The sequence below is a fragment of the Protopterus annectens genome, chromosome 7.part0, assembly GCF_019279795.1.
Source record: "Protopterus annectens isolate FY-2018-M chromosome 7.part0, PAN1.0, whole genome shotgun sequence".
NCBI lineage: Eukaryota > Metazoa > Chordata > Ceratodontiformes > Protopteridae > Protopterus > Protopterus annectens.
The window spans coordinates 1284560007-1284579700 of NC_056739.1; the positions used below are offsets into that span (position 1 = coordinate 1284560007).

A 19694-nucleotide genomic window follows, 5' to 3' on the forward strand; every position below is an offset into this window, starting at 1 on the left:
CTAAGCGAATTAGAATGCTTAAGATATCTAAAACTTCTTGCAGCTTGCAGAGAGCTGTCACAGCTTGTGCAAAAGACCATACTTTAGAAAACATCTGTCAACTTGACAAGATTACTCTGGACATGATGAGAATGAGGCATTCAAAATAGGTTTTTTCCCTTGTTAAGAAAAAAGGGTTGCAGTACCAGCTTTAATATAGTCTCAAGCATAGAGGGAAAACCCATTATCAAATGTTGTGTAGTTTCATCCATTCAAACCTATGGATTGTCAGATCCGACAGGGTCCGACCTTGGCTCAGATCTCAAAGCTTATTGGAACCAGAGCTCTGATGCCCCCCTTACCCATACTTCCCTAGGCTGTACCTCAAATTCTCAGATCTTGTTTTCCACTCAAAAGTTTCAGACATGCGGAGAGCTCTCAGCAATCTAAGAAGGATTTTCTGTGTAGCTATGCTCCTCTCCTACCATGAGAGTTTTCAATTCTCACTACTTTGTCCTCCAATTGATGTGTGTGTTTTTATATATATATATTTATATATATATATATATATATTTATATATATATATATATATATATGTGTGTGTGTGTGTGCGTGCGTGTGCATTTTATATTTATATATATATATATATATATATATATATATATACACACACACACACACACACACACACACACACACACACGCATACATATATATGTGTGGGTGTGTGTATAGATATATATATATATATATATATATATATATATATATATATATATATATATGTATATATAAAATTAGATTTGCGAATTGCAGTCGCCTGAGAGTGAAAATATCGACTTGCAGTTTTCCAAGAGGCAGTTTTGCAAACCCAAATACATCTACTACACTACATTGCATGGGTAATGTAGTTAGAGTATTTGAGTTTGGAATTTTGAGTGGAGATCGCGGTTCATTGAGGAACAGGGAATTAACCCATTTCATCAGTGTAGTGCTATCTTGGAGTTGGTATACATAATTTGCAGGGGGTGTGGGGGGGGGTTCTGCCTCCCACATGGGGGTGCAGGGGGGCTTGCTGCCATGCAAAATAGGAAAAGTGATGTAACTTTGACTCTAGAGTGTCACAATACATTACGGTGCATAGCTTGGGTGACTGATGTCACCTCCTGCTATGTCAAATACATCGAACTACGGGAGTCGATGCTTGCTCGCTGTTGCAATTTTCAAGATATTGGTTCGATGTTGAGGCCAATCGACAGATGCAGTTTCAAGGTTTCAATAGTAAATCTATATATAATTGTTCTTTTTGGCTATATTCTAGCATAGTTTTTAGAAAAATAGTTTGGTAGTTTGCCAGGAAGATTTAAGGCCTTTACTTACTAGTTTTCTCAATATGTAATGTAAAATTTTACATAATAGTATTTATTACAATAGTGTTGTTAGTGTTCTTTAGTGTGTGCTAGTTTTCTAAGAATTATTAGTGTTACAAGCATGTCAGAATCAACAGTATTTAAAAATTTCTCGGGAGTGTGGGCACAAATTACCTCCACAGGACCCACATTGCAAATGTGTCTATTGTCTCGGTGCTGCTCACCTAGACATAGAATGTCAATCCTGCATTGCCTTCATTGCTAGATCCTTTCAGACCAGAAGGGAATAATTGGTATTAAAGGAGCTCCTTGTGGCACAGACAGGAGCTACCCCTTCGCTTTCCTCTCCTTCGGAGAAAGAGAAGTTGAAGTCGAAGGCTCAGGAAAAATTAAAGCAAAGATAGGAGAGAAGAGTAAAAGAATGGAAAGGAGCAAGTTTTCTTCCAAATCAGCTAGGAAGAGTTATCTTGAACCAACAACATTGGTTGGTCCCGACCTAAAGGTACCCAGAAGATCAGATCTGACTGCTCCTCTGGCCCAATCTCCATCTCTTAGTGTCAGTTGCTTGCTGGGTCCGGTGAGTTCTCAACTCCAATCATCCACTCTTCAAGAGAAAAGATATTGTTGACCTTCTCCTTTAGCATCATCTACTGGATCGTAAAGAAGCTTTACAGAACTTGATGTCAACAGGATGATGAGGACATTTCTGAGAATGCAGATATAGCTTGGGGTTATCCCTGCACCATCTCCTGGAAAGGTACCCAGTGTTGGCTATCTCACCTCCTCCTATGTAAGAGTCTGCACCAATCTAACCTTTGACTTCGGTTTTACTATAACTGATTGAAACTGTAGTTCCTTTGACTGCACCAGAGCGTTTTCGACACAGACTGAATCCCAGTCTCCTCAGTTCTGATTGTTGAACTGAGATAAGCTTTGGAGCCAAAGCTGCAGAGCCAAGTTCTGAGGGAGTGAGTCGGCGCTGAGATTCTCAGAGCCATCTCTTCCCTTTGGGCTTCAGCCCTGGACAGCTTGGATCCGAGATCCATTTTGGGGTCAAGGCTCATAGGCGCCGAGGTGTCTGTGCATTCTTGGGAGCAGAGGGAATCGTCAGTTGTAATAGCAGCTTTGGTCTTTGAAACATTTGAAAGGGGTTTGGTAATTTCCAAAGACAAGGTATCTTCAATCAGTTCAGTTCCAACCAAATCCGATCTGCATTCTGCTTCATTTCCTCTCCATCCGGTTGTGCAGGGAAAGTTGGCTCCAAAATATTTTGAGGAAACTTGCTTCTTCAGCTCCCTATCTGATGCTGACCCTTCTACTGCACCCTCAGAAAATGTTCTTAGAAAATGGATGTGCAAGTGGAAACACCTAGGCTCATTACCAGAGTCTTTCACTGAAGATATTGACTTAGTGGAAGGAGAGGATTCCCCTCGCTCCTTCTCTGAAGAAGTCTGATATGGTGACATTCTACAGTTCATGAAACTGAGAGGGAGATTGATGACCCAAGACCCTTCTCCAGATGAGTCAGTATTCTAGAAAGCCTTTAGTTCAGGACCAATATTGTTTTGGGTGGTAACCCCCCCCCCCCATTGATCCAAGTATCAGTCTGATGGCTCAATGGGAGTGGAAGAACCTGGTTGTGATGGAGCCCATACCAGACAAAGCTGACCACATATTATTTGTGCCAACAGACAGGAAACACTGGAGTAAGGGTCCACCTGTAGATGCTACTGTGTTGATGGCAGCAGCAGCCACAAAGAATAAGCAATTGGAAGACAGCTCATCTGCCCACCCCCACCTAATAGAGAATCTAGGGTGATGGGCATATTTGGGAAGTGAACCTATGCATCAGCAACTTTCAGATCTCTGAACTCTCTAGCCCATTTGTCAAGGTTCTAGAGAGACTTCACGAAAGAGATCACCAAGTCCCTGTCAAGGGTGTTGCCTGCAGATGTTCAGAACACAGTGGACTCGCAGCTTTCTACCCTGAAATCCTCCCCCAATGTGGCCATATGTCTCTAAAGTAGCTGACAGTGCAGCAGGCACTGGCATTACCATGCGTTGCCATACCTGAATGCAGCTTTGTGACTTTGCAGAAGGCTTTATGTCGTCCACTGTTAATGGTCCTTATGATAGGTCCACCTTGCTTGGACAAAAAGTCAAAGATACACTCAGAGTCAGCAAGATGGTAAGACTCTCTCTGCAGTGGGAGTACATTTCTCCACCCTGCAAAACATTTCTCTAAGAACCAAAAGTCAGGGAAGAAGATGTGATTTCACAAATCACAGGGTATTTTTCAGGACTCCCAAGGTGACAGACCTCCCCATGGCAGAGGGGGAGGCAATTTTAATGGACAGTGCCCAAGAGCCAGAGGTTGACTGTGCAATCAATGTTTTTGCTGGCCATTCTCTGAGAAATCTTTTCAGTGTCCCTAATGGTTGCTAACGTCTGCACTCTGGAGGCAATCAGCGGCATCTTTCTTTGCACTGTCAAGTCTGGCACATGATAACATCAGATTTATAGATGCTAAGAATAATATCCACAAGCTGTTTAGTTCCCTTTTCCCTCCCGTCAAGAAAAAGAAGAAAGTCCCCAATGTTCCACTCAGTCAGCTGGACTTAGCAGCCATAGAAATTTCAAAGCTGCTAGAAAAAAGGAGTAATCCATCTGGTTCCCCATGACCAGTTAGAAGCCGGAGTCTATTCAGGGTTCTTTTTAGTACCAAAGAAGACAAGGGGACTTTAGACCCATTTTGGATCTCAGTCACCTAAACCAGTTCATAAGACAGACAAAATTCTGGTTGGTCACAGGTGAGTCCATTTTGCCTCTTCTGATGAAGTACGATTGGATGTGCTCTATAGATCTGTAAGACGCCTACTACCATTTCAAAATAGTGAAGCACTCCAGGAGATTTGTCTGCCTCTGTCTGGGAGCTAGTCATTTCCAATTCAGAGCACTGCCATTCGGTCTCACCACAGCCCCCAGGGAGTTCACCAAGGTCATGGAAATAGTAGCCGTACACCAGTTTTACTGTATCTTGATGATTGGCTCCACCATGCATCTCCTGATCACACACTGGGATCAAGTACTCCAGCTGCTTCTGAATTTAAGAATCTCCATAAACCTACCAAAGTGTCTGCTGACATCAACACATAGTGTAGAATTCATAGGTTGCCACCTAAACATCAAACTCCAAATAGTCAGCCTCCCCGAGTCCAGGGTCCAGTCTCTTCATGTAACAGCTTTTCAAGTTTTACATCACCCAATACCAGCAATGAGATTAATCCTGTGTCTCAGGTCTCATGGCATCCACAATTTTAATAATTCCATTAGCCAGATATTTCATGAAAATGGTGCAGTGGACCTTAGCAGTACAGTGGTCTCAATCCACACACCCTCTGCATTCAAAAATTCGGGTTATGCAGGTCTGCAAAATAATATTGCCTGGTGGATAACATCCTCATCTGTGACCAGAGGCCACCTTTCCAGATGGATTCACCTATTGCAACAGTGACCACAGATACATGTCTTCATGGGTGGGGTGGGGGCATTTTGAAGGGAAGATGATCCAAGGTGCAACAGAGACCAACTTTCACATCAGTGTCTTTGAGCTGAGAGTGGTCCTCCTAGCATTGCAGGTATTTCAGGACCTCCTCCCCAAGGGGATGGTCTCCATACAGACGGACATCAACAAACAGGGAGGAACCCAGTCATATTCCCTGTGTTGAGAAGCCATGCGGGTTTGGCAATGGGAGATGTGTTCACAACATTTTCTAATAGCAGCGCAAATCCCAGGGTCCTCCATTGTACTATCGAAAAAACTGAGCTGGACAATGTTGATGCCTGACAAGTGGTCCATCAATATGACAGTGACATGAACAATTTTCAGTCACTGGGGCGAACCTTGCTATGACCGGTTTGCCTCCTAACAACATCAACAAACAGGGAGGAACCCAATCATACTCCCTGTGTTGAGAAGCCATGCGGGTTTGGCAATGGGAGATGTGTTCACAACATTTTCTAATAGCAGCACACATCCCAAGGTCCTCCATTGTACTATCGAAAAAACTGAGCAGGACAATGCTGATGCCTGACAAGTGGTCCATCAATCTGACAGTGACATGAACAATTTTCAGTCACTGGAGCGAACCTTGCTATGACCAGTTTGCCTCTTACCTGATCAAAAAATACAGCAGGTATTTTCCCCTGATCCATCCACAGGGAGAGTCATTGAGGGATGCTGTAGCACACATTTGGCCCTCAGGTCTCCTGTACAGTTTTCCTCCTGTACCTCTGATGAGCAAATTAATACAGAAAGCAAGAATGTGTAAGCCCAGAGTTATCCTCATTGCTCCCTTTTGGACCAGACAGACTTTCCTATGGCCTCTCCTAGTACATCCTCCATGGATGTTGGATCAATAGCCAGACCTATTAACTCACCCATCTAGATTGCCTCCTTCAGTTCAGAAGTCCTTGAAATTAACTGTATGGTTCCTCTAATTTTAACTATAGGCAGAGACCCCAGGCTTTCCCCAGCAGTAATCAATATTCTTTCCACAGAAGCCATAACCAAGGAAAATGTAACATAGTAAATGGAAAAGATTTTCAATTAAGGCCTATTCCAAAGGGTTGGATCCCTTTTCAGCTCCAGTTCCTTCAGTACTTGAATTTTTGTTTGGTGTTTTTGACAAAGATTCCAGCTTCACAATTATTAAGGTTTAATTTGCGGCAATTTCAATATTCATGTAGGATGCAATGATATGAATTAAAATCTCAAAAGCATTCCTCAAAGGTACCTTTCTGCTAAGACTGTCCATTAGAGACCTAGCTCCACCATGGGACATTACTGTTATGTTATATGCCTTAACCCACTCTCTCTTTGAGCTTGCTTCCACTGCAGATTTAAAGTTTCTCACATGGAAAAAAATGTTCCTAGTCACAGTAAATTCAGCCAGATAAAGCTCAGAACTACGAGCCCTGTCATTGAAGACCTCTTTTCACAAGGACAGAGTTTCCCTCAGAACTAATGCATCCTTTATCCCTAAGGTGGCACTTGAAGTTAATTCAAACCAATCTATACATCTTCCTGCTTCTTTCTAAAGTACTCCAGTAAAGAATACAATTCGTCGTTTATCCCTAAGGTGGCATCTAAAGTTAATTTAAACCAATCTATACATCTTCCTGCTTCATTCCAAAGTACTCCAATAAGGAGAATACATATTACACATGTTAGATGTTCATAGACAACTCAGATTATATATCCATAGGACAAAGAATTTTAGAAAGTATGATCAGCTGTTCATTTAGTTTGCCAAACCAAAGCTTGGAAAGTCTGTTTCCAAAGTAACTATCCAGATGGATTTCTAATTGTATTTTCTTGTGTACATTAAGAAAATATTACCTTTACTACATAAACTAAAAGCACATTCAACCAGAACAGTTTCTTCTTCAGCATCCTTCAACAGAGGTTTATCTGCACATTATGACATCTGTGCTGTGGCCACTTGGTCAACAGTACATACCTTTGTGTCTCACTATAAGTTGGACACACAATCCAGATCACACTTACCTTTTAGCTACACCATACTCAGAAACATCCTTCCTTAATACCACCCAGACGTCACGTTTTTTTCCTTAGGTAATTTTCTTAATATCTTTTCAGACTAGTAGAGGCAAACACAATCTGAGGATATGAGTTGCAGCTTAGGGAATTATAGTTAAGGGAGGAGCCAAAGCACTGTTTCCTAAACGCTTTGAGACTGGCACAGAGGCCGGATCCCATTGGATATGGCAACCCATAGGTTTGAAGCAGACAAAAATCAGACAACATGAATCTAATGTTATGGTGAATACATAACTTTTGTTTTTCTCAGAACCTCTAGGACTGCTTCAGGAGGTTGCAGTAATATTGCCTCATCTTTTTCACTGGACCGTAAATGGTAGACTCATGGACTGATTTCCTGCATCATGAGTCCCTGTAGTATGTGCATCCATGCATGTGTGTGTGTGTGTCCTTCTGTTTGTATTACTTTTGTTTGATGGCAGGGGACAATAATCCTTCCCAGTCTGCCCTTTTAAGTGCTTTAACATTTTACTTCCCCTCCATCCCTTCCTTACCTGTTTCCCTTTTCCTACCTGTCCCTTGACCTTCTTCATGCCTCTCTCTGCCCTGTGCACTCCAGTATACCATTCCATGTTCCAGGATCTTTTCTTTACAAAATGTACTTTTGGAGATTCATGAAGTAATATGCAGAATGATCCCTCACATCTCCTCAACAAGATTTTGCACACCAGTATCATGTGTGCAAGTTTATTTTGGTCTTAAGTGAAAATACTCCAGCTCCTCTAACCTCAGGTCATATTATTTCTTCTCCATTATGTGGATGCTTCCAATAGATTTCCTATGAATTCATTCCTGCAGCCTGATGTCCTTTTACTAATATGGCCTCCAGAACTGCATGCAGTACTTATAGTATGGTCTAACAAGATCATCTGCAGTAGAAGCATTACCTCTTTTCTTCTGGAGTCTGTTCCCCTGAGAATATACCCCACGTTGTCTTGACTTATGCCATTCTCATCTTCCTGGTATTCTAGTCTAGGTGTGATCAACACCCCCAGACTGTAGATTATTTCCCATCAGTTTTTGTCCTCCCAGCTGATAGTTTGCACCATGTTTATGGTAGCATATATATATATATATATATATATATATATATATATATATATATATATATATATATATATATATATATATATATGCATATATATGTATTTGTATGGAACTGCAATGGTTCACTATATAGTAACATATATGATGCAGTAAGCTGTGACTTCTGACCTTATGAATTTTGATCCCATAAGTAAGGCACTCAAAATTAAGACTGTACTACATAAACTACTGCATGTGCGTTCATTATATATTTCACTTATGCAATACAAAAATAAACTCAATGTATTTACTGCAAGAAATGCAGAGAGTCTGTGTCATATCATTTTCCCTTTCTTTTCAAATCAAAGAACTGACAGTACTATGTGAATTCAAAAATACTGACCTTTTAGATTGTATTATGCGGAATGGTATTAGTGTTTGCATTATTTGGTGTTAGTTTTTATTTTAAGGTATCTCACATGTCAAATTGCCCAATAGCATGGAGCAAGAGAGCACCTATATGTGATGCTAGCATTCTGGTTGGAAAGCAGTGAGTTTATAGGGGGGATGAGTACTTAGAAAGGCAAAAAAGATGGCAGAGTAGTGTCTGCAGTAGTTCGCACTTGTCAAAACACTAATGCAATTACTGCATTGATTGCTTATTGGGCAGTGTGTGGGTGGGTAGAAAACAGAGCATCTTAAAAAATCCCTGAGCTTGAATTTAATAACCTAAAGCTCTACAGCTGATCTCCTTTGAAGGTAGTAGGTAATGTGATTAGTCACTTTCTATTTTTTTACCTGTATATATATATATATATATATATATATATATATATATATATAGGGTCTATGTTATATATTCGAACGTCCAAAATGTCGAATACCATATGGTCGACATTTGGAAGTTCAAATATATAATAAAAAGAAAAAAGAAAAAGAAAAACACACCTTAACAGTGCGAGCAAGGGGAGCAAACCCCCCTGCACCCCCAACTTAAATATACCAACTCTGAGACCGCACTTCAGTGCATAAAAGGGAAATTCTCCCATTCTGCACTGTACGGCGCCATTAAAAGTCAATCTTCAAACACTTGAAATGTCGATCATGTGGTTTCGACCATATGACGTTCGATTTCCACCATTTGAATATTTGACATAGACCCTATATATATATATATATATATATATATATATATATATACACACATACATACATACATGCCCACACACACAAAATATATAGACAGGGATCTATTTGCAAACATCGAAGAAATTCTTTGGTGACACTCATATTCTTGGCATTAAAGTAACCAATAGTAAAAAAAAAGATGGAAACATAACATTTGACTAAAGTCAAACCACACACAAAAATGAAAAACTTTTAATCTGTGGGTAGCAATACCCCCTGCACTCCCCGATGTGGGAGCTGCATCCCCTCAGCTCCTGCTGTTTATATATACCACCTCCAAGATTGTATAGCAGTGGGGAAAAGGGAAAACATTCTAAACCCCACTGTGAACTGATCTCACACTAATTCCTGCCCCATGGTGTTAATTTTTCAACAAATTATGAATAAGGTAAATCATCCAGCTGATTCATAACTCACTGAAAAAGACATTTAACAAATAACAGGGAATTTATATATATAGATATATATATAATGCGTGTGTATCGATAGTGTGTGTGTGTATATATATATATATATATATATATATATATACATATATATATATATATATATATATACATATACATATATATATATATGTGTATATATATATATATATATATATATATATATATATATATATATATACACACACACACACACATGTATATATGTTTGATTGAAATATGGATTACAAAAGGGCTTGGGCATGGTGTACACACCAAACTGAACATATTACTACATGCCTGAGTACAGAAGCTAGGGCTCTGCTATATGTATGTTCACTGAGTGCTAATGAGAACTTGTGAAGCCCTTTGCCCATTTCTAAAAGGTGGATTAGGTTCACTTCACTGAAGTAATTTAGCATTGTACATTGGTGAGGTTTGCCAATATATCAGGGAGGATCACTGGTGAAACCCATTGAAATGAACAGGCTTGTCAGTAAGGGGATACGTCATCTGTTTGTTGAACTAGGTACCATAGGATTGACTTCAGTACCTAGTTCCAAATATAAGTGAAGTTATACTGAAGGTTTCAGGATTTGGGGGGGGGGGGGGGGGCATTCCTGGAATCACACACTTGCATTGTTGTATGTGTAGTGCAAGTGGCCCCCTGAACTCCTCTGGGAATGGCTATTGTGTTTTCTTAAACATTGATTGAAATCCCTGGTGGGCTAGAAGCTCCATATCTCCATTCCTCTTCTTGGACAAGGTTAATGTATGCATGATGGTCATGCTGACTCATGCTTACATTCACCAGACTGCCTTGTAGATGGATCTCTTGCACAGGATGGCCTCATTTCCATGCATCTCTGCTGGTATGTTGAATCTGGTAGTCCTGTCTGCAGCATCAGGTCCAATATACAAATGAGGATGCAGCACCCGAGGACATCATTTGGACTTGTAATCCCCACCAGTTCCTTTGGTAGTTTTGACACTATGCTCGGACTAGGTAATGATGTTTTTTAACACAGAATGCTAGTGAATCTCATTATCATGTCTGAGAGTAGCAGGATCCCATTCAGTTCAATATCACAACATTGTGAGGTGTTCATTTGGGTGAATCTGCCTTGCCAGAATGATGTTTTCTTGGGAGCGGGTTGGATTTCACCAGTACAGCAAGTGCAGAGGCTGCTTGCTCTCTCTACACCAATGTTTTGGACTCTTTACATGAGTTCCTTTATGTATGTGTATTCTTCATGTATAACCATTCTTCTAAAATGTGTTAACTTTTTTGATACCTTAATCTTTTGAATGTAGCTGGGTAAAAGTCATTAGGCTAGTCCATCATACTGCCTTAAATTAAAAAAAAAATCACGATTACAAATGCTAACATATAACATTATTTAACTTATTCTTATGGTTAGATAATCCTATATAGGATGGGTAAGAAAGGTGCATGGCAGAACTGAGTTTGTAGACTAACAAACTGCATGAACGATTTTAAAGTGAAATGGGTTAATTTGACCTAAGTGGTCTTTTGTAAGACATTGCATTTGTTGGCACTAAACTAATGTCTCAGAGTTTGGGGCCCAATATAGACAATGATCTTTGACCAGCAGAGAGGAGTTAAGTTGTGGTCTGGTTAAGGGGGTTGTTCTGCTGGTTGCGCAGCCGGAAGGAAGATGATAGTCCATGGATAGATTTTTTTGTTATCATAGACATTACAAAAATGTCTGGCAGGATGAGGAAAAGCCAGCTTACTTTTTTATGAAAGGGACATTTTATCTAGATAGAATAGCTGGCATAAACTACTCTGCCCCTTAGGTAGTTCCCATTATAAAGCCTTTGAGTTTGCAGTAATTACAAATTCACATTTAAAACATCTGGGTAAAGTTATTTTTGATAAAACCAAATTGATTTAAGTGCAGTTGAACCAATAAACTCATTTGATCTATCTATGAAAAGTGTTGCTGCTTTGGTTAGTATGTAGGATACTTTTGAGCACATATGCTGCGAACATTTAGATCAGTGTAGACAAATTATAACCAGGAAATATGAGACTTACTCACCCCTTTGGTGGAACACAGCACATTTTAAATTACTGAAGAAAAAAAGGAAGAAGTTTAGTATATGGAAAAGATATAAGACTGCTACAGCTAAAAGAGCTGATAATTTCGTAGGAAATTGAAGAGCTTTTTACTGAAGCTAAATGTAAGTATGAAGAACATCTTTTGTCTAATGTATCAACAAAGACATTTTTTTCTTATGTTCAGAAATTTAAAGGTGAAAAATAGAGTGGGCCCTATTGCTGTGAATAAAATAGTGTTGTGTAAAGAAGTGGAATTGGCCGAGCTGTTTAATGAATATTTTATTTTGAGTGATTCTGTGAGTAGGGTCCATTGTTATGTTAGGGATACCTTAGAGGATGGTATGTATGGAAACCCGTTTTGTAGTTTGAACACTGTAAGAAAGTCATTGGGGCATTTAAGACACGAGTGACATTCGAAAGACATGCGTGAATGGCGTGCCTTCGTTGAAGGTTGGGCGTCGGGCTGGCACCTCGGCACCATAAAAATCGACTGCCAGTCATTAGCAGACCGGAGTTCCGCTGTGGCGACCCCTAACCGGGCAAAGCCGAAAGAAAAACAACAACAACCAGGATACTTTTGGATTATTTACTCTAAATATATTTCTACAAGTATTGCATCATTCTTTAACACAATGAAATTTTGTAGTCATGTCCCTTTAAGTTAGAAGTCTGCAGGTTTTATACCTATACATGAGGGTTGTTCAGTGGATAATATTTCCAGTTATAGTTCAATTAGTCTAACTCCTTTTGTGGGTAAATGTTTTGAGAAATGTTTACTATCTGTCTTGACTGCTGATTTAAATGACTGTCTGTTGGACCTGTCTCAATATGGTTTTACCTATAATAGATCAACATGTATTAATTTGACAACTTTTTATGACCCTGTTACTTTGGCCTTGGATCAGGGCTTATCTGTTGTTTTGGTGGCATATATATAGATCTTTATAAGGCTTTGGACAGTATTGCACATAATGTAATTATTGATGCAATGCATGAAAAGCTGGTAAAGCCATACATTATATGTTGTGACTAAAACTGGCTGAGTAGGAGGAAGCAGCAAGTTAGAATTAATTATGCATCTAACGGGAATGTCATGCATAAAGGGGTCCTGCAAAGTTCAGTGCTGAGCCCAATGCTGTGTAATATATATTTTTTTGCAGATACCAAAGCATTCCTCTCTCTGGAAGGCAAATTACATTGATACCAAATGTGAATAAGTGATAACATCATCAAGGAGTATATAAGAATTTTATCTGTACTTGAGTAAGGTAGCTTTCTGTTTAAGTTATAAAGGGCTAAATATTAATAAAGATAAAGTAGCAAAGTAGCAAGCCTAGTTTTGATGTCAAGGTGAAATTAGGAACCACAGTTTTATTGAATTTGTCAGAATATAAGGATTTGGGCATTAGAATTTGTAATAATTTAAATTTATATGTCCTAGTAATTAAAACCAAAACGCTCAAGGTTGTAGCATTAATTTTTAAGAATTTTGTTTCAAGGAATACAGAATTATTAAAAAAATTATTTATTGCATATATTCGACCTATTATTGAATATAATATGATGTTTTGTGCATGTGCCAAAGGAAATTTATCAATTTTGGAAGGAGTACAGGGGAAATTTACAAGGAGAATTTCTGGGTTGCGAAATCTTCCACATCAAGCTAGATTGGAAATTTTGGGTCTTTTTTCCATAAGTTATAGGTTTATGCGAAGAAACTCATGTCTAGTTTATCAGATATTAAGGAATGAGGAGATCCAATTATTTCTAAACGTTGAGCTTACAGATTCTATTCAAATTATTTAGAGGTGTAACTATCTGTCTACAATTGGAAGCTGTTGAACTGTTAGAGCAAAGCCTCTATCACATTCTATGGTATGTATGTGGAATAAACTCCCTCTATTAATTAGAAAGTCTGAATCATTACATCTGTTTAAATACATCTTGATAACTGGGTTGATAGTAACATTTATATATTTGTATTGGAATCAGTCTGTATTTTGATTGGCATTTTGCCCCAATGCATTTTTTTTAACTATTGAATCTATTGAAATTAATTGACAGATTTGCTAGAATGTGGATGTTTCAGGAAAATGTGAAGGCACGGATATGACTGACAGTTTCTTGGTGAAGAAAAATGTGAACTGAAGTGTTTGTATATATAACATCATGGTTAATATGTTGATTTGTCTAGCACAGTCTGTAATGTATGCAAGGCTAAGTCATATTAGGTGGTATAAGCAGTAGTCAAAGGTTAGTGAAGGAGTCTAAAACAAAATCTAGATATTTATATGAGTTGACATTTTAAAATGAAAACTGTTATATCTAGCCTTTGAAAGGCAGATTGCTGGACTCTTGTCATCTTGGGCACAGATTGCTGGACTCTTGTCATGTTGGGCTTAAAACTATGTGATTCAGGTAGGTTTCTGACTAATTTTTGTATAATTAAAGTTCAAAAGGAGGAAAAGGTGCCAATAAGTAACATAAAACCAAAAATAAGCACCTGGATAGCCGTTTACCTGAACAAAATTTTATTTTAGACACAGCAAACACTCGGTAATGGAAGAGTTACCGACTGTTTGCTGTGTCTAAAATAAAATTTTGTTTGGGTAAATGGCTATCCAGGTGTTTTTGGTTTTAATCTCTGTTTAATATTACAAAATGCAGTGAAATAGAACAAATTATGAGGCATTCAGTCCACCAAATGTACCTTTACCAAATGCCATTTGACCAAATTCAGCACATTGAAATCACTGTATGCCAATTTCTAGTCTTGGCAGAGATAAGGAAGGAGCGAGTAACACAGAGTCTTCCCTTTCAGTGTTATTTAAACTACTCAGAGGTGTTACTGCTTCTGTTTTGGTTATATAAAGTTAAAGGAGTGTTGAGAGTCAAGGGGTTTGCCTCACATTTTAGGACAGATGTGATTTTTTGGGTTTTGATGATAGAAAATCAGTAAACTTTAGTGAGTTTGCCTTTGATGTAATGCATTATAACTCTTAAACAGTATTATCCAACGTTGGGGGCCCTTTGCAATAGTTAAGGCTTAGTATAACCTTCCTGTGCCTCCTGCCTTAGTTCTCTGCATATTATCTAGTACCACACTTCCTTTAACCAGCAGTATCATCTCCCTGCATCAGCAAAGAAGAAGGTACATTTTAGTGGCCTCCATTTCTGCCAGCTAATTTCACATTTTGCATTTTCTTCTAGCTTTTATTGCCGGAAAAAAAAATCTTCACATTCAGTTTTTCTGTGAAGCATAAAAGAATCAGATTTCCAACTGTTTTTGTGATCATGGCCACCACAAATAGTGCCTTTTTTGCCACTAATTGCATTACATTGAAGACTGTCTAAACTGCCAGCCCTTCTTATTAACTTGTGCATCAAAGAGATAAACCAGAAGCTTATTTCTGTCCCAGAATCTGGCTGTAAAGAAATCAGCCCAGCAGGACTAGATAGAAGGTCCACATAAAGATACTATCCAGAATAACTGCAAGCATAACGTAAGATTATATCATCAAATTAGCATGCCTGTTAAACCCTGCCTCTGCAAAGTTACTGTCTAGTACCAAGAGTTTAAGATTTAGCTCCCTCTGTACATATAACGGCAGTGCCAAATAGAGAGGTAGTTTGACAAGGTCTGCGTTTGGAAGTAAGACTGTGATATCTGCTGCTACCACTTACCGTGACCATGTACATGAAACAGGTCATTGCTTCACAGTACACAGAACATGGTCTGACTGTGAACCTAGGAATCAGCTGTTACCCTCCTGTAACTGATTGCTCTCTCACTATTGAAAGCCGAGAACATCCCTGGAGGCTGTTTTCAGCTGTGTGTGTGTTTGGTCCTTGGTGCTGCCTGTCTTATCACTGCATTTTGATAGTCCACATGAAAGCTGTAATTTTCTTTGCATCTCGTTTACTTCCTGTTTCATGGAGGGATAGCTAGGGTGGGGTGAAGGGGGCAGCTGCCATAGGCGAAAAGTGTTAGGGGCTGTGATCATCAGATCCTGATTTGCCTTCAGTGCATGCCAGCATTTAGAAATGAGAGATGTCCTTAAGGTGCTACATTCTGCTGTTAAGCGCTAATCTCATGCAACAGCATTAACAGCATCAGCGGTAGCCACAGGAGGGAAGTGCAGAGACATTTAAAAAAACTGATAAATACTCAGCCTGTGCAAGCCAAAGTAATTAACAGGGTTTTAAGCCACTTTGCACTTATTAATTTATTTTTTATTGGTATTTGTTAACCAGAGTGGAGTGAACAGACACAACTGCTGCTTTTCAGCAGAGCCCCAGGGAGAAAAGCTCCACTTCCAACTGCTGTTGTGTGTTGGCTGCTGCTTGTTTGCAGCCCTTTTTTTAGTGCTTCCCCCACAATTCATATCAAGACCCCATCCATTATTAGCCTATTTGTTCCTTCATCCCTTGACATCCTGGAACGTTGGTAAATGGAGGTGACAGTTGAGGGTCACAGCTATTATCCAGCAGGGCTTTTTTTTTTTTTTTCTGAATGCCACTAACAATAACTCCCTCCCCACTGGCTAGAAGGTTCATACAATGCCTGCTTTCCTGGGCCTTAGCAAGTGCCTACTTCCATCTGGTTAGTATGCACTCATTATTGGACTCGCCCTCATTAATGTGAGAGCTACACTTCTGAGTCTATTCAAGATAGAGCTGTCATGTGTGAATCTTCCACCACCCTCCTGCTGGGATGAGTGAGCCTACATCAAGTTCCTCAAGCTCATTTCTCCCTGACTGACCTAGATTGCAAATCAAACCTGGGTGAATCATTATGTAGTCAGTTTTAAAACCTCAGTTTCACAGATCCCATCCAAGACAATATTTGCAAGATCATGAACAAATGTGTAGCATAAGTTTGAAAAATAGCCTGTTTGCTCATGGAGTGCAGTTCATTATTCAGATACATCATTTTCCTTCTGCCTGAGATGGAATTGTGTCACTGAACCTAGGGATCATCACCTGTATTATGACTGCTATTTCTGCACATGAAAAGACTGAAGGGGAATAGCAGACATGATTGGTGTTATTGGAGGATCTGACCTTTGGATTACAGCTGCTTAAGGATGCCCCTGACTTTTCTTAGGAGCATTGACAAGGACTTGATTTTAGTGTAGCTGTAGCCCAGGTTAATAAAAGAGTACAAAGAAGGCATGCAGATCTCAGACAGAAACTGCTGAAGGGCATTAACTGCAGCTCTTCCTGTTGTGCCACAGACTGGTTTAACTACTTTTTTCTCTGTAGAGTTCATTTCACTGATGAAGCATATACCCCCTGTTGTCATCTCAGAAAATGAGACTGCCCAACGTATTGCAGGTTCATGAATTTGCACAGCAAAGCAGCAGTTGCATGTAAAACCAGTTTTGCCTGAATTTGGTATGACTGATTTCTCAAGCTGCACATTACTAGGACCTGTATACTTAAGATATGCACAGGGCTTAAGGGTCAAAACATGTTTGATTGCTAGGAGGTAACTAATTCTATTCCTGCGTGGTGTAAATACTTCTTCAATCCAGTTTATAGAAGCACAGAAATGTCTGCTGGCAAACTTCACTTCCAAACAATAGGCTTCATTTTAAATTGTATACTTGAATAGTAATTGTGAAGTTGAAGTGAATAGCAAGACTATAATAATTAAACTTTTCTTTTATTTCTGTTAGGTATGGGAACAGCTCTTACAAAGAACCATTATCAGCGCAACCCAGTCCTTTCAAAACTCAGGAAAGACAGTCCCCTGTTGGAAGAAGTATGCCAACAACACCAGTTTTGACACGCAATGCTTATAGCAGTAGCTATATATGGTAGGGCAATTTTTGAAGTGTGCCACATTCCATAACTGCATTGTAATTTCCAAACAGTAATTGTTCAGAAAATAGTTATTTAGCAGATCTTGAGTGCATCAAGTAGGAATGCTACATACTAAACCAGAAGGAGACAGTTTGTGGTTATACCTCAGGTAGGTAATGGATATACCTCTCAAATGTCAGATATTCAGTGGTGTCTAATGTCTCCAAATTAGAGAAGTACTTCACATGGTTTCCATACCTCTCAATCTCCTAGAGCAAGAGATCTAGACAAAGCCATACGTAAAAGTGAGGCAAAGGACCAGAAATAGGGATAATGTTTAAATATTGTGCTTACAAACTTAGGAAGTTGATAGAATAACAGGTTTTGCATTAGCATTAATTTTCTGAAGGATATGAAGTCTGAAAATCAAATGTCTAGCATTATTTTCTAACTTCAGTCTTTAATGATTTGCCACTAATTTGCCAGAAAAAACACAATTTTATGAAAAATGGACCAAAAATAGGAGGCCAAAATCTGGACATTCTGTGAAAATCTGTACAGTTCAGAGGTATGATTGGTTTCCCTTCAGCTACTCAAGGCTCCATTTGCTTTATTTATTTATGTAATTTTGAGTGAACTTGGATCTTGATTTTATGCTCTTTTTGAGTCTAAATAATGTAAAAGTGAGAATAACAAAGGGTAAAGGGAGTGCGTATGTGTCTCTGTGTGTGTGTGTGTGTGTGTGTGTGTGTGTGTGTGTGTGTGTGTGTGTGTGTGTGTGTGTGTCTGAAAATATGAGACCCCACCCCCGAACTAAACAAAATGTTTGTTGTGTTGTGTGGGTGATTTGGGTCCTTAAAAGACTGTTCCAATGTGGAGTATATGTGTTTGGATGGTATCTGTTCTTGGGGAATAGTTCTGAGGAAGTAAGGCAGAGCTGATGTGTTTATAGAAGTTTTAGTACAAGCTGTCATAAGAGAAACATTTCAAAATACCCTGCTGAATAGTAATAGTACCTAGTTTATGATAATCTCTGATCAGTAGCTTTTTCAAAATAAAGTTATTGATTCTATTCATGGTATTGTAAGCTTTCAGCCTGATAACTGACAGTGTGTAAACACCTTTGTTATTCAGATTGGTTTCAAAAGGCAGTAAATAAAGATTGACATTTTTCAATGGAGTGACTGTGATCGTGTGCTTTTTTGTTACTTTGATGAGACGGAGTAGGTTACTTTAGCAAATCTGATGATGGATTTGGGAGAACAGTAAGCAGATCGTACAGTGTAAGCTTGTGCTTGCTTCTTTTCCTCAGACACAGAAGACTCAATTAAGTGCGAAGGAACGTAAAAGTAATGATAAGAATCTATACTGTGATGAGTTATCCAAAGAATACACTTTTCTGTGGATTGCTGAAGTAGTGAGATTCACAGAAACAGATTTTGACACCATATAAGAACCACTTGGCCTACCTAATCTACCTACTGGGCTCACCAGGTAAACTATAGGCCAGGTTTAACCATACCTCATAAGAATTCCCGTATGTGCATCCCATATATTGTTTATCATTACTCTTTTTTTTATAGTACCTTTCAGGAAGGTTGTTCAGTCAACCACCATCTTGTCTGTTAAATGATGCCTCCTTATGGTTTCCTTTAACCATGTCATTTGTATTCTCAGGTTATTAATATTAATATTATTTATTTTTATTTTAAGATGGTACCCATTCACACTCTAGATTGCATTAAAGTATTTATAGCTTTCTAACAACCCACTTCTACCTGTTTTATTGACATGTATACAGTTTTAAGAAATTGTAGATTGTCTCTGTATGGTTTCTTGTAAAGATCATGTACTATATTTTTGTCCTTCTCTAACTTGCCTCTTGTATGCTCTTAGAAAGAAGTTTCCAGAACTGCATGCACCCCCCCCCAACACACACACACACACACACACACACACACACACACACACACACACACACACACAGCATTTCATAGGGGAATGCATCAGTGTATATCCTGTGCATTTAAGTGTCAGTCTTGGTTTGCTGTTGTCCAGTACTGCTTGCTTAATTTTAGGTCCTCTTATAAGACTGTCCCAGTCATTTTCCTTATTTTTGAAACTGATTTCCCTGCAGCTGTATACAGACTACATTTCCCTGCATGGATTGCACTGTGTATTCTATAAG

At 38.9% G+C, this 19694-nt stretch overlaps 1 protein-coding gene across 2 annotated transcripts in view; it reads left to right on the forward strand.

Annotated features, from left to right (window-relative positions):
• The window catches only part of FRMD4B (FERM domain containing 4B), a 2055076-nt gene that overhangs the window by 1916175 nt on the left and 119207 nt on the right, over window positions 1-19694 (forward strand). For both annotated transcript variants that reach the window (XM_044077901.1, XM_044077900.1), the window contains exon 20: window positions 17380-17520. In XM_044077901.1, coding sequence (XP_043933836.1) covers window positions 17380-17520 — 141 coding nt within the window. The remainder of the gene's footprint in view (window positions 1-17379; window positions 17521-19694) is intronic.